The sequence below is a fragment of the Carassius auratus genome, chromosome 22, assembly GCF_003368295.1.
Source record: "Carassius auratus strain Wakin chromosome 22, ASM336829v1, whole genome shotgun sequence".
NCBI classification, from domain to species: Eukaryota; Metazoa; Chordata; class Actinopteri; order Cypriniformes; family Cyprinidae; genus Carassius; species Carassius auratus.
The window spans coordinates 31520142-31534306 of record NC_039264.1 but is presented as its reverse complement, the minus strand read 5'-3'; the positions used below and the strand labels follow the sequence as shown (position 1 = coordinate 31534306).

Sequence of the window (14165 nt, the reverse complement as noted above, 5' to 3'; positions counted from 1 at the left end):
GCTTTTATTTTAAGGTTTTGTTTTAATTTTGGGTAATATATAATTCATAACATAATTTATGAGCTTTTATATTTACTTTTATTTCAGATTTAGTACTATTAATTTTATAACTTTAATCTAAACTTATCTTATTTCAAGTTTTTCATCTATTTTGCATTTTATCTCAGCTTTATTTCAATAAACAAAAACAAATTAAATATATTTATTTTTAGGGTTAACAATGAAAAACGCTGGCATATAATCTTTTACATTTCTGTTCAGCTCTAAAAGTTTTCGTAATCTTTAAAAGCATTTTCACAACCCTGCAGATCCACAGGACATGCACAAACACTCATGATAGGAGATTGAACAAGGAGCATTTAATATATGGCAACACACAAGATCTCACTGAACTCCTCAAGAAGGTAAATAAACCCTTCAGGGGTCATGAATGCACTGGTCTACACACTGTCCCACCCGTGTGACATGATCAGTGTCCGGTTAAGTGATGATTTACAGCCTGTGTCTTCAGTCTTTAATGGTTTCTGAAGCCGTGCTCTCATTCTGTGCCTCCAGCTGTTTCTGTCTCTGCATGAATCTTTGAGCCCTCAGGACACACAGGTATCCGCCGTACACCGTCAGCAGCATCATGGAGCCCGAGAAGAGCTTATAACCCACATCAGCGATGCGCTTCCCGCTGAGCATGACCGATCTGTGGAGATGGCACATATACATTATAGAGATGTCTATCTGAAGTCTGCATTAACATCGGTTTATGATTTATAAAGTAAAACTGTCAGATGTTTGTGCACAGTAGATGCTTTCTAGATCAAGTGATCTTTAACAGATATCTTGCAGATGTATGTGTAGGCCTACCATCTGGGTAGCTTCTAAGAAAATTATTATTGTTTGTTTATTTTTATTTTTTTAGGCACATTCTGTAAACCTAAAAAAAAATGTTATTCCTGCAAAGACTGGCTAACCCCAAAAAAAAAAAAAAAACTTGAAACCTATGTCTTGGAAACCTAAAGTAATGTTCGCAGAACATTCTGGGAGCCAAATATAACAAAAATGTTAGCATGATACACAACAAGGCTTTAAAATGTGAAAAGATAATATCTGAAATATCACGAATAATATCAAAGGACGTGCCACAGTTTTACTGAAGAAAGTGTAATTGTGTTAGATTTTTGGCTCTAGTTTTAAAATCAAGATTTACAAATACGTCAAGGAATACTACAGTATTACCATGGTACATGTCAACATATTCATTAAAGATCATATTTTTATTCGTGCATACTAATTTTTAGTGCTGTCAAACGATTAATCGCATCCAAAATGAAAGTTTTTGTTTATGTAATATTTGTATGTGTGCTGTGTTTATTTATTATGTATATAGAAATAAACACACACGGTATTTGGGAAATATTTACATGTATATATTTATATTACATAAAAATATGTTTAAAAAACTAACATATTTCTTAAATATATACATGCATGTGTTTGTATTTATACATAATAAATATACATAGTACACACTTATATATGTTAAGAAAAACTTATTTCGGATCCGATTTACCTCGATTAATAATTTGACAGCACTAGTTTTATTTCTCTTCGATTTTACAACACATCGGCACGTGTTTGCATCTCAGTTCTCTAATCTAAACCACAATTCGTTTGTTATTCACCAAAAATAGTCAGAAAACAAGCTTAAGTCAGCTTTATTCTACGAAAATACAGTTTAGAGTTGTTTAATATTACTGCCTTTAGATAAAATATGCCAAACGTGCAGTCTCACCTGTTTAAATTACAATCCAAAGTAACGTTATGAGGAAATGCAGTTCTGTTGTCAGGGAAATGGTTTATGCGCATGCGCAGTTACTTAACGCTATGGCGAAGCAGAAGAGAAAAGTAGTGTAAACGTTTTTCTCGTAGTTTTCATTTTAAAGGTAATATTTTACACCATTGGGTTGGATATCCGTTTTGAATGGCTGACTTTTAACTTTATACCGCCTGCCTTTTTTTAAATTTATAAATGTGTACAATCGATCCGAATTGAGGAACTAGTTTTTGTATGGTAACGCGCGCCGTCAGGACTTGTTTTGTCGTTGGACAGACAAGACATGGATACTCACGTTTCCCATGTGAATGAAGAGGACAGCGAAGATCCTGGAGCTGCTCCTTATGGAAACTTCATCAATTATTACAGCTTCAACCCGCCAGAGAACCGCCTGAGTTTAATACCACAAACACTGCTGCAAAACATCGGCCTCGGCTCTGAACGCGTGTTAATCCTGGACGTGGGATGTAATTCAGGGGTAAAATGACAGATTTAATATTTAAATAATCATTTTATACTTTCATTATTAGATATTAAGCTTGTTAAAATCATTTTCTTTAAATTGTTGTATGCTGTGGTTATCTGTAAGCACAAACTTGCCGTAATGTTTTCCCTTAAGCTCAGTGCTTTAAGTGGCCCAAAAGAGGTGCCGGTGTAGCAGTCGATTCTGTTCCCCTCGGAATGTCTGTTCCCCTTTACGCAAACATACTACAATTCTTGCGTAGTTGCCGAGTTACTATACGTACGATCAGAACCAGCGTGCGCAAGAAGCGTGACTGGATGTACGGCAAGTCAAATAGTTCAAAATACCGTCCTAAATCTTAAACTTGAAAAATAAATTTAAGACGAGAGGTTTTTCAACTTGAAATTTAAAAACATAAGACAAAAATAACGGAACAACTGCAAGATTAATAATAATAAAAAAAAGAACATAAACGGGAGTGTGAGAATCATTTTACTGCTGCAGTGTAGCAAGAAATTTGTCCCTTTTTGCTTTCGTTACATCCAGGTGTTTGGTGTATTTGCATGCGGGAATGTGGCCAAATCCGTGGAATTTAGGCTACTTTAGGAAAATGTTTGATTAACTATTTGGTTGGGTTTATTGAACGGACCTGGCCCGAGGGGAAACAGACATTCCGAGGGGAACAGAATCGACTGCTACACCGGCTCTCTAGCCAAAAAAAAATATATATATTTTCTGTTTTTTTTTATGACTCCCCTCACCCCCTGAGGCAACATATTGAAGGGCTTTTATATACAGCAGTCAACAGAACTACTGAACATAAATAAAATGTGCAAAAGGATTTTGAAAAAATACCCACTGCATTCAAAGATCCAAACTGACTCAAATGATTCGCGAACCAGCTCCGAACTCCCGAGCTGACTCATGAATCACGCTCGAACTCCCGAATTGATTCAAATAGTTCGCGATCCCCAAACTGACTCAAAGGATTCGCGATCTCACTCCGAACTCCCGAACTGATTCAAATAATTCGCGATCCCCAAACTGACTCAAATGATTCGCGAACCCGCTTTGAACTCCCGAACTGACTCATTTACGAACCCGCTCCGATTTCTCGAACTGATTCAAATGATCCGTGAAGCCGCTCCGAACTCCCGAACTGACTCAAATGATTTACGAACCCGCTCTGATTTCTCGAACTGATTCAAATGATCCGTGAAGCCGCTCCGAACTCCCGAAACTGACTCAAATTCGCGATCCGGCTCCGAACTCCCAAACTGGTTCAAATGATTCACGCTCCATACTCCGAACTAGGAAGAATTAGGAAGCGTGAATTGTGAAGGGCGCTCTGAAAAGCGTCAGTGCAGGCAAAGGATTACAACCTCTAATAAACAGATGTCCAAATGAACGTACGCTAAAAGCACGTTCTGGGCGCACCGAGAGGTGGTGGTATGCTCAAGAGCTATATTTGGAAGTGGCGGTACTGAGTACCGGTGCCGGCCCACTTAAAGCACTTCATAAGCTATTTTTAGAATGATATTAATGAATCAAACCACTCATATGTTCCATTTTTTAAGTATTAAGCTTGAAACCAGTATAAAAACTGATATAAATTACTAAATTACAGTCATCATTTATGCAATAACAGGTTTCTAGACATGGAAGTCAAATGGGATTTTTTTTTTAGTTATGCTCCGCAGTAAATTATTTAGATTTACACAATTTTGCCATATATTTGCTATGTCATTTGTTTGGTTTCATGTATATTTAACTCATAAAAAATGGGTTTTTAATTACTGAAATGTTGTTTGTTATTCCCTCTGTTTGTCAGGACTTGTCTGTTGCTCTCTACAAACATTTATTGCATGAGGAAGCCTCTGTAAGTGACTTTTCTAAAAGAGAAGTCTATCTACTCGGATTTGACCTGGACCAGGATTTAATCCTTCGGGCGCAAAACTCCAACCCCCTTCCCCAAAATATCCAGTTTATCCCCCTGGATATCACAGATGGTGCAAAGAGCCAGGCAGTGCTAGAGTCACACCTGGGCAGGTTTGGCTGCCCCCGTTTCCACCTGTGCACCTGTTTTGCGGTGACTATGTGGGTGCATCTGAATCACGGAGACGAGGCGTTTCTGTCTCTCCTCTCCAGACTGGCGTCTCTCTGTGAGTTTCTGCTGCTGGAGGCGCAGCCGTGGAAGTGTTATCGCTCCGCTGCGCGCCGGTTACGCAAACTGGGCCGCAGTGACTTTGACCACTTCAAGACCCTTGAGATTCGAGGGGACATGGCTGCACATGCTAGAGAGCACTTGGAAAAGCAGTGCAGCATGGATTTGGTGCAGAGTTTCGGGAATACCTCATGGGACAGAAGTCTTCTGCTCTTCAAAAGACGATGATTAGGAGCAAAACAGTGGGTCAGAAGTTTAATCTACAGCTGCCTGACTAGGGATTGACAATGAACTGTAACCCTAGTCTGGTATACTGTAGCTATTTTTACCAACCACAAGGGGGAGTTAGTGATGTATACTTTGCCATTAATTATTATTATTGTTTATTTTTTATTTTTTTTACGTTTTTAAGTAACAGAATATCTAATTGACAGATACAAAGAAGACATTTTTAGTTTATCGTTGTTGTTATTATTAAAAAGTAGAAGAATATGTTTGTCATCTGGATTGTTTTTTATCTTTCTAAATTAACTATTGCAGGCAGATGGATATAGTCTTTTTTTTTTTTTTTTTTTTTGGCACATGCTGTGAACGTTTCACTTTAATAAACGCTATACTCCACTATAATGTTTCTAATGTCTATTGTATTTACTGTTTTTTTTTTTTTTTTTTTTTTTTTGAGAGCAGTGTATATACAGAGAATTATTTTTTTTAAATATATATATATATATATATATATATATATATATATATATATATATATACATAAACAGTATTTTAAATGAGCGATAAATGAAAATATATAAATATGTACACTGACAGTCAAAAGTTTTTTTTTTTTATGTTTTTGAGAAGCCAAGTCTACATTTATTTGATCCGAAGCAGAAAAGAATCTAAAATTATTTAATTACTTAAAATAACATTTCTCTTTGAATATATTTTAAAACAATATATGTATAATGTAATGTAATTTATTGCAGTGATTTTAAAGCTGAATTTCTTGCATCATCACTCTAGTCACGTTCAGAAATCATTCTAATATTCTGATTTGCTGTTCAAAAAACTATTAGTATTATTGAAAACAGCTGAGCAGCCTAAAAAATTTTCCTTTTTTTTTTTTTTTAATAGAAAGTTCAGATGAATAGCATTTATCTGAAATATAAATCTTTTGTAACATTATAAATGTATATGTCATCACTTTTGATCCAATTAAAGCATCTAACCCCGTCTATGTGTGTGTACGTATAAAATAGTAAAATCTGGCGCATTTCCAGATTAAATGTCACAGAACTCTTCCCGCGCTCTCCGTCAGAATTCAAACATTAACGGTCGAACTTGGCGGCTGTTCGCTTTCTTATGTGTGATTATTTTCATATAACGTTTAATTGGGCACTTCCATTTTAACAAATAAAGTGAAAGTACCACAAAACATGAAACGAAGATGTTTTGGACGAGGAGAGCTCGTCCAAATTTGTGGTAAGAAATAATATCCTTTTATTATCATAGTTAAGTTTAATCGAGTTTGTGAACGTTACGTAATTTGGAGCAATTTATTTAATGAAAGTAGGTGTATTCTGGTCGTCATCGTGGACATTGTGTCTCCACCTTTATGCTTTTCATCACTGAAAGGTCTTCAGGATGTAATTTTGATTAAATTTGGGCTTTGTCTGATTCAAGGTAATGTTATACCCTCACTAATCGCGATGCGCTGTATAAATCCCCTTCAGACATAGTAAACGGATCCTGTCTTCCTCAAGAATTACTTTAATTCTCATAAATGGGATAACAGTAGAGCTGAAACAGTTTCTGTTGAAATATTGCTTAAACAGAAACTATTCCCAAGGCTGTTGTTTGTGTGAGTTATGAAGCTTCAAGCTATTGAGAACAAGGACAATATGAAGAATGTCATCATATCATGTTTTACTGTCACAGAGGCATAATTCACAGTCCTATGTGTATTTGCCTGTAGCCATATTTGAACAGGTTTTACAGGAAGAAATACTCAAATTGCACCATTGAGAATATGTTCATTTTGGTGTTATTTTTCAGGCCTTCTCATTTCTGTCTTGTTGAAGAAGGTGAGTGTTTATTTTTTCTGCATGGTTTCTGTTCTTACAGACATTGACTAATCTTAATTTTTTCACATCACACATTACAATAAGTCTTCAGGTCATTTTTTCAACTGTTGAAATCAGATCTGTTTGATGAAATGGTGTATCAGGTTGCAGGTTTACAAGATATACTGCTGTTGCATACAAATTGTGTTCTAGTAAATAATCAAATCCAATAATCTAATCAAATTCAGACTGAAGAAAAAGAAATGCATTTTAAAGCGTAAGTATTGCAATCATGTGCACGCTTTATAATTTTTAGAATAAATCATTCTATATTTTCATTTTATATAGTCATTAAATTTGTGAGTATTTATATTGAATATATAAAGTATTTCAATAAAAGTCCTTGTTCTTTCGGAAAATTAATTTCAGATTCTTCCCATTGATCTATAGAAAGTCAAAAGAAAACTACTTCTATATTTCATGTGAACTGTCATAGGTATAGTTTAGCATTTTCAGTAATGGTTAACACATCAGTGAGTGCTGAATCTGGTGTTGTTTCTGGTTTCAGTAGTCTTGATCAGGATTTTAGGTGATGGAGAGCTGTTCTGCTGAAACCCGTTCATCCCTTTGGAACCTGTGAAGAAAAACAATAATTCAGTTAAACAGTAGAAGAAACGGTACGTTTTCAGATTTTGTATTATGGTCACAATGTGTGCTGGTAATGAACTCAAGATGAAATGGGATTTAGGACTTTTTTAATGTGATGTTGAATGTCCTCTTTCACTTTCAGGCATATTGAGAGACAGGTTTGAATTTCTACATGATCGAGTGCTTGGAAATGGCTGTTTCATAAAGGAATGGACCAGCGGCAAATATTTTTGAGAGGCCTTTTGACCAAGATATGTAAAAAATTCAAGAGCATCTCAACATATCCCAGTGGTAATAATGCTTTTTTTTTAATCTCTAGAGGAAAAAGACACTACATTACAAGCTGCACAATGCCATGGGCAATGTCATATAGAAGTGTGTGTTTAATGTGGCCATTGTTGTGATGAATAATGTCCCATTAGTCCATTTTATACTTACTGTAGTTGGGAACAGACTGAATGTTCACAACTGGCTGCTGTCCAATCCTGTAAGAGGTAAGAAAAAATCAAGACGGTCAATATTTTTTAATGCTAACATTTCAGTTCCACCCTTCTTAGGAAGAATACACTTCACTTCAAGGGGACTCATTCCATTACCTGTCCTCCTCGCCTTCCAGCAGCTTCCTGTAGGTGGCGATCTCTATGTCCAGAGCCAACTTGACATTCATGAGCTCCTGGTACTCGCGGAGCTGGCGAGCCATGTCCTGCTTGGCTCTCTGAAGCGCCTCCTCCAAGTCCTTAATACGACCTTTGGCCTCCTTCACAGTCATCTCGCCACGATCCTCGGCCTCCGCTATCTGGTTCTCCAGGTTAGCGCGCTAAATCGATTGTAGGTTTGAGAGTTAGCGACCAGCATGGGTTTAAGTTAATGCAAAGGTTAGTGCAGCACATTTCTCACCTGGGATTTAATGGCCTCGATCTCGCTCTGCAGACGGCTGATCATGCGGTTGATCTCTCCAATCTCTCCTTTAGTGTTTCGCAGTTCGTCGTTGTACTGAATGGCTTGAGAGGACATCTGATCGAACTGAGCAGCACGGGATGGATAAACGATCAGTACACTGGATTTTGATGTCTATTCTAAAATGAAAGCTGTTTATGAAGTTCTAAAGAAAAGAATTGACCCTATTTACTTTCTTGATCCATCTTCTGGGTCTTATTGTGAACGATTACTCATTCCAGAGGAAAAATGTCTTTAAAATATTTCATTAAAATGTTAAGATATGGCTTCCCTACCCAATGAATTCCCAATGTATTGGTCCCATCCTAGATTTTATGTCACTGAATGTGCTTTGAAATACAGTTCGGAAATCGCGTTTCATGTTGACTTGGCAACCAATTTATAAAAGGAAACAGTGTGTGTTTTGTGTCTACCTTGGACTTGTACCAGGATTCAGCCTCTTCGCGGCTCTTAGCTGCGATCTCCTCATATTGAGCCTTGACTTCGGCCACAATATGATCCATGTTGAGGTTTCGGGAGTTGTCCATTTGCACAATGACCGACGTGTCTTTAATGCTGGCCTGCAGCTCACGCAATTCCTGATCCATAGAGATGAAGCAAGTTCAGCTGTATGGAAACTACTATATACACTACTGTATATTTTTTTGCAAGTCATATTAGTTGAAATGTTTGTTTTGGTCCAACCACTGTTTCCTTAGATGGCAAATCATGGGTAAATATTTAAAGACAAACAGTGTGCTATGTTTGGATATAGTTTTATGGCTGGTTTAGTATACATGCATTACCTCATCGTAGATGGTCCTCAGGAAGTTGATCTCATCAGTCAGGGCACCAACTTTGTCCTCCAAATCAGCTTTCACCAAGTATGCAGAGTCTACATCCTGCGGGACCAGTGTTGGGTATAGTTACTTTGGAAAGTAGTTAGTTAGGTTACAACGTTACCATCAATTAAAAGTAATCAGTTATGATACAGCGTTACCTATTCATAAAAGTAACGCGTTAGAGTACTCATGCGTTACCAAAAATTAAAAGCAGTTTGCAGCGGCTCACACACGACACATGACAGACACAGCCCCCGGCCCCTTTAAATGCACCTAGAAGTCGTGACTCCCGACAATGAATAACGTCAGTCATCCGACTAAATTAACACTGCAGGATAACAATAACAGGAAAGACAGTCAGCAATAGGCTATTCCACATGGCGTTTTATTTATTTATTATCACAGAACATATTATTAATCAGAATTCGCACCTAACGTTACCCAGCCCGGGTAGCCTAGGCTACTGTATATTATGAGCACCACAAGATAACTCCTGATTTTTCTTTAAATAATGCAGTTATCAAAGTACAAGTATGCTTACTTGTAAACACAACCTTAAACAGGCTTGCAGATTTAAATCCATTTAGAAATGATGAACAACCAGCCAGCCAATGATCTAACAGAAATTAACAGCTGCCTGTCAAACAGAAATGATAACAAACCGAATTAAATCCTTCACTGCCACACAGGCAAATGACAAATCGCTTAATAGCCGAACTAATTATTATTAGTGTCACTCACAGTCACAAGCCTAAATTCGCTTTAACACAGTCCTCTTACATTTACTCTTCAAAGTAGTGATTACAACGTAGCGTTAAATTTGAGGTAGAATTTTTGGCGGTCGACAGAAGCTTTTCACCAAAGCAGATTGGGCATTTTACCGTTATGTTCTTTTCTTTTTCGTTGACAAATTGAAAATAATGTGCGTACTTCCATAAACCAAACGCTGTCCTCTCTGCTATCTTGCCGGGAGTTCGAAAAAAAAAAAAAAAAAAAAACCCCACACACACACACGGGGTCAGGCGCAGGGCACAGACGCATCACAGCCATTGACTTTACGATCACAGAGCTTCGGCTCCGCTGATCCTGTACATCCGCAGGTGGCACAGTAGACCTAGGACTACTGTCTGACAAAAAGCAGGCTGCAGTCGGGATTTTCCTTTCCTTAAAATAACGGATTACTTTTTTTAAAAAAATAACGAAGTTACTGATTACTTACGCACGAAACTAACGCGTTAAGTTACAAATTTCAGGAAAAAAGTAATTAGAGTACTCTAACGCGTTACTTTGTAACGCGTTACCCACAACACTGTGCGGGACACACAGAACTCCATTTTCCTCTTCTCAATTGCAACTTTGAATAACTTTTGTATCTTCCTTGGGCATTGAACAACAGCCCCCACCCCATGCACCAGAAAAGACTTCTATTGCTATATCAAAACCTACATCTCTTGTAGATCTTTAGTATGCAACTTTGACTTCTTGCTGCTCCCGATAGGAACGCCATTGAAAACCGATCTCCTCTAGTGTATAAATAATGCCGCGTCCCCACCCTGGCTTTTGTCAATGGTGATCTGATCCCTTCAGGCTCAGAGCTCTTTACCCATCCCAAACATTTCATTGTTCCCTCTCCTGGGCTGCTTTTATTCAACGTGTTGTGAAAGTTTAACTTTCCCTGGTCCTGAAAAAAGTCCAGCTTTTCACTGTGTAGCCTGTCCTAACCCCACATTACAGTGAGGTCATACCTATGGGATTGTGTTTCATAATGAGTAAAAACACTATTTTTGACCTCTGACGTATAGCTATCCCACCTTTTTCAGGATCACAAAGTCGTTCTCCAGGTTGTTCCGTTTGTTGATCTCATCTTCATATCTGAGTCAAAGAAAATACAAAGTGCATATTTGTGAATGTGAATCTGTGAATGGTTGAAAACACGTTTATAGCAAGTATGATCCATTGGTTTTGATGGTACCCAAGCTGTGTCAGTGTGGCCCAATAATTGGTTTCTCAAAGATATACAAGATAGCCTCTAAGTTCAGAGAACAGAGGTGTTTGTGTGGATCTAAATACTTGTGTTTGAAGTCCTCCACCAGTCCCTGCATGTTCCTCAGCTCTCCGTCCAGTTTGGTCCTGTCATTGTTGACCACGTCCATCTGTCTGCGCAAGTTGGCCATGTAAGCATCAAACATGGGCTCAACGTTGGAGCGGCCCGGCGTCTGGCCCTGCAGCAGCTCAAACTTGGTCTCCAGCATCTTATTCTGCTGCTCCAGGAAGCGCACCTGTAGAGGTAACAATAAATAGTAGATTTTTTATTTATTCAGTTTTTCTTTTTTTTATGTTTGACTTTCATATGGAATAGATATAGGAATAAAGAGAAATTTGGTAAATTCTCAGGTGGCTTCTATAACATCATCTAAAGAATTGTTCTTAAAGTGACCATATTTGGATTTGTAAAAGGTGTTCACCTTAATTGTAAATCTTCATTGAGGAACATAAGGTTGGCTATTTAGAGTGTTTGACTAATGTTCTGTTACCAAACTTATTCCTGTCATCTTTAAATAAGAACAAAGAAAGAGTCGACTTCTGTGGAATTTCAGAGCTCTTCTTCAAGACTTCTTCAGTTCACTGCACATCCTGAAAGCCTGGCTGCTTTAATTGATGCCCACCCTGCCAGAATGGACTCATTAACGGAGCAATATGACTCCCCATTAGCTGAACGGTAACACTCTGGAGAGTAGCGGCTGACCTAGATGGGTTCTTCGTAAATCCTTCATATTGAGTGCTTTAGAAGCTGACCCTAGACCCGTGTTGGAGGACCCAGCCCTGCCCCGACACATAACAGTGACTCTGTTGTGCTTCGGTGCGATCGAAGTGTCGATTTCAGTCCAGCGGGCCCCTGTGATTCGGTTGCATTGTCCTCCGCCACACAAAAGCTTCCTTCATACTCACTGGGATAGTGCTGTCTTCAGTGGCTTGGTCAGATCTGACCTGCTTTTTATCAGGTTACAGGCTTCAGAGAAGTGGATCACGCAACAGAACTATCAGTTTCATGCGACTCTACCAAAACCAGCTTTCCCTCAGAGGTTTGGATGTCGCTCGTATTAAGACTTTATCATCGCTGTGTTGGTTTTAACATTGTAAGACCTTGACTTTTTGGCTACTATATTTAACAAAACGCTCTCTGAGAACAAGAGACCCAACTTTACCTTGTCGATGAAGGTGGCAAAGCGGTTGTTCAGCGACTTGATCTGCTCCTTCTCCTTGGTGCGCACCATTTGGATATTGGGGTCGATCTCCAAGTTGAGAGGCGCAAGCAGGCTCTTGTTGACCGAGACGCTAGCGATGGGTGGCCCCAGATAGGCAGAGCTGGTGCTAAAGCTCGGGGCAGATGCTCCCAAGGAGATCCCACTTAAACTGCTGTAGCCGTAGCCTCCCATCTTCCCACTGCTCCTCACAGAGCTGCTGGAGCTGATGCGCTTGTTTCTCAGACTCATAGTTGGACCAGAGAAACCGTGGAGAGCTGCAGTGGAAGACGTTTCAAGTGAGAACAGGTGGGCAGACCTGAGAACAACGGGTGTCTCTCTGTAGAGAGGCTGTGCTTTTAAAGGCCAACCAGGATGGGGTGGAGAGTTCCTGTTGTGGGAAAACCTGTTTCAGGTTGGACACACGTACACACTGTGTGCTTTATCTGAGCTCCTAGATGGGCAGTGAACTCACACTCTCTCTTCATCTCTCTTATTTTTTCACCATGCTCATGTTCCAGCTAAAGGTTTAATGTGGACCATACTAACGGCATGTTATCATTTTCATTGATGCATGTTAGGACATGACAATATTTGGCCAAGATACAATTACTTTAAAATTAAGTTTTGATATTAAAATTAGCAAAATATCTGCCTGGAACATGATCTCTACTTAAAAGTCATATGTTTTTTGTGCATAAAAGAAAAACAGATAATTTTGACCCATTCAATGTTGCCTCTTTTGGCTATTGCTACATGCTACTTATGACTTGTGTCACATTTGACAGAGTTCAGAGTAAAGTGTAAGTTTTTTGCAGTTATGCCAGGCATTTCAAAAAGCAAAAACAAAGTATTTCTATGCAAGCTGTTTTTTTCTCTCTGCAAGCTTGGTTTTTCTAACCAAGCTGTTTTTTTCTCTCTCCAACAGTTGTAGTAGTTAGACATGTTGAGAGCGCCACCCACTGGTAAGACCTCTTTTTGCTTGCTTTGTTATCATGTACGTAAAATGCTTGAAAACTGAGATAGATGTTTTGCTCTCTTTATTGTTTTGTAATATATGATTTTAAATTATAATGCTATAAATAATAAATAAAGAAATAATGTTCATGTTTACATGTAACAGGTTGAATTCCCTTATGTGCTCCTGTTTTCAGATGCTATTTTATTTAACCAAGAAATCTACAATACACATTTTCTTTTAATAGAAAGACATTTATTTGGTTGAGGTTGCATTTGATTATTGATTATTAAGTTGTTTGGTATGCAAGCAATGCCAAATAGCAAAAACAACATATTTCTATGCAGACCAATCCAGTCTTCCTTCAAGCAGTCCTGCAGTTACAGACACGTTGAGAGCTCCATCTACTGGTAAGTCATACTGTTTTTATTATTTTGATTTCTATTTTAATGGGTTTTTTTATGTTTTGATTGTTTTTATTAATTTTTAACTATAATAATTCTGATGCGTACAAACTGTTAAATGAAACTCATAAATAAAGATAGATGAAAGCAGTATTAAACATTAAAACCTCAAGAAATAATAGTAAAATACAAAATAAATTATTAATAATAATAATAAACCACACAGAAATGCATGAAACTAGCTGACAATGAGTAGTGCAGTTTTATAAATATTATTATATTGATTAACTGGATCATATAGATTCATTGAACAGAGTCAATAAGGATTTATAGACCAAAGATGCATATACATGGAGATATATAGATATATTTACTGATGTTTACTTCATGTTTCTTTTTTCTGTACCGACTAATATCCTATAATAAACCAACTATTACAATAGTATATGGTTTGTATATGATTTTCTTGAAATTAGGAGTACTTTCGTAACAATGCAGCTGCAGCGATATAAAAGGCTATAAATAGCATATTTTAATAACAGAAAACAACCAAATTCCACATGAGATCGCGAAAGGAAGTCATTACAAACACTCGATGGGGGTTTAAAGAGAGTTTTGAGTAAAAG

General features: G+C 37.7%; 3 protein-coding genes and 1 long non-coding RNA gene across 5 annotated transcripts; 2 read left to right on the top strand and 2 right to left on the bottom strand.

Moving 5' to 3' along the window:
• Positions 1 to 340: 340 nt before the first annotated feature.
• On the bottom strand, positions 341 to 2260 carry LOC113040389 (cytochrome c oxidase assembly protein COX14 homolog). Of its 2 annotated transcripts, none has more exons than XM_026198741.1 (2): positions 2121 to 2260; positions 341 to 691 (listed from the first exon to the last, which is right to left on the bottom strand). In XM_026198741.1, exon 2 carries the CDS (start codon positions 682 to 684, stop codon positions 508 to 510), a length of 177 nt encoding a protein of 58 aa, XP_026054526.1. In that variant the 5' UTR covers positions 685 to 691; positions 2121 to 2260; the 3' UTR covers positions 341 to 507. The 2 variants fall into 2 exon arrangements, with proteins under 2 accessions (XP_026054526.1, XP_026054525.1); XM_026198740.1 differs by lacking the exon at positions 2121 to 2260 and adding an exon at positions 1784 to 1907.
• On the top strand, positions 2098 to 5025 carry LOC113040388 (pre-miRNA 5'-monophosphate methyltransferase-like). Its single transcript, XM_026198739.1, has 2 exons — positions 2098 to 2303; positions 4120 to 5025. The coding sequence occupies exons 1-2, from the start codon at positions 2109 to 2111 to the stop codon at positions 4678 to 4680; spliced, it is 756 nt and encodes a 251-aa protein (XP_026054524.1). The 5' UTR covers positions 2098 to 2108; the 3' UTR covers positions 4681 to 5025.
• A 664-nt stretch (positions 5026 to 5689) lies between these two features.
• LOC113040385 (uncharacterized) lies at positions 5690 to 7551 on the top strand. The gene is made up of 4 exons (XR_003275210.1): positions 5690 to 5928; positions 6502 to 6530; positions 7078 to 7186; positions 7300 to 7551. It is a non-coding gene; the product is annotated as an uncharacterized LOC113040385 (long non-coding RNA).
• LOC113040384 (keratin, type II cytoskeletal 8) lies at positions 6353 to 12429 on the bottom strand. Its single transcript, XM_026198735.1, has 9 exons — positions 12142 to 12429; positions 11006 to 11214; positions 10747 to 10807; positions 8900 to 8995; positions 8528 to 8692; positions 8055 to 8180; positions 7754 to 7974; positions 7596 to 7642; positions 6353 to 7143 (listed from the first exon to the last, which is right to left on the bottom strand). The coding sequence occupies exons 1-9, from the start codon at positions 12427 to 12429 to the stop codon at positions 7040 to 7042; spliced, it is 1317 nt and encodes a 438-aa protein (XP_026054520.1). The 3' UTR covers positions 6353 to 7039.
• Between the last annotated feature and the right edge of the window lie 1736 nt (positions 12430 to 14165).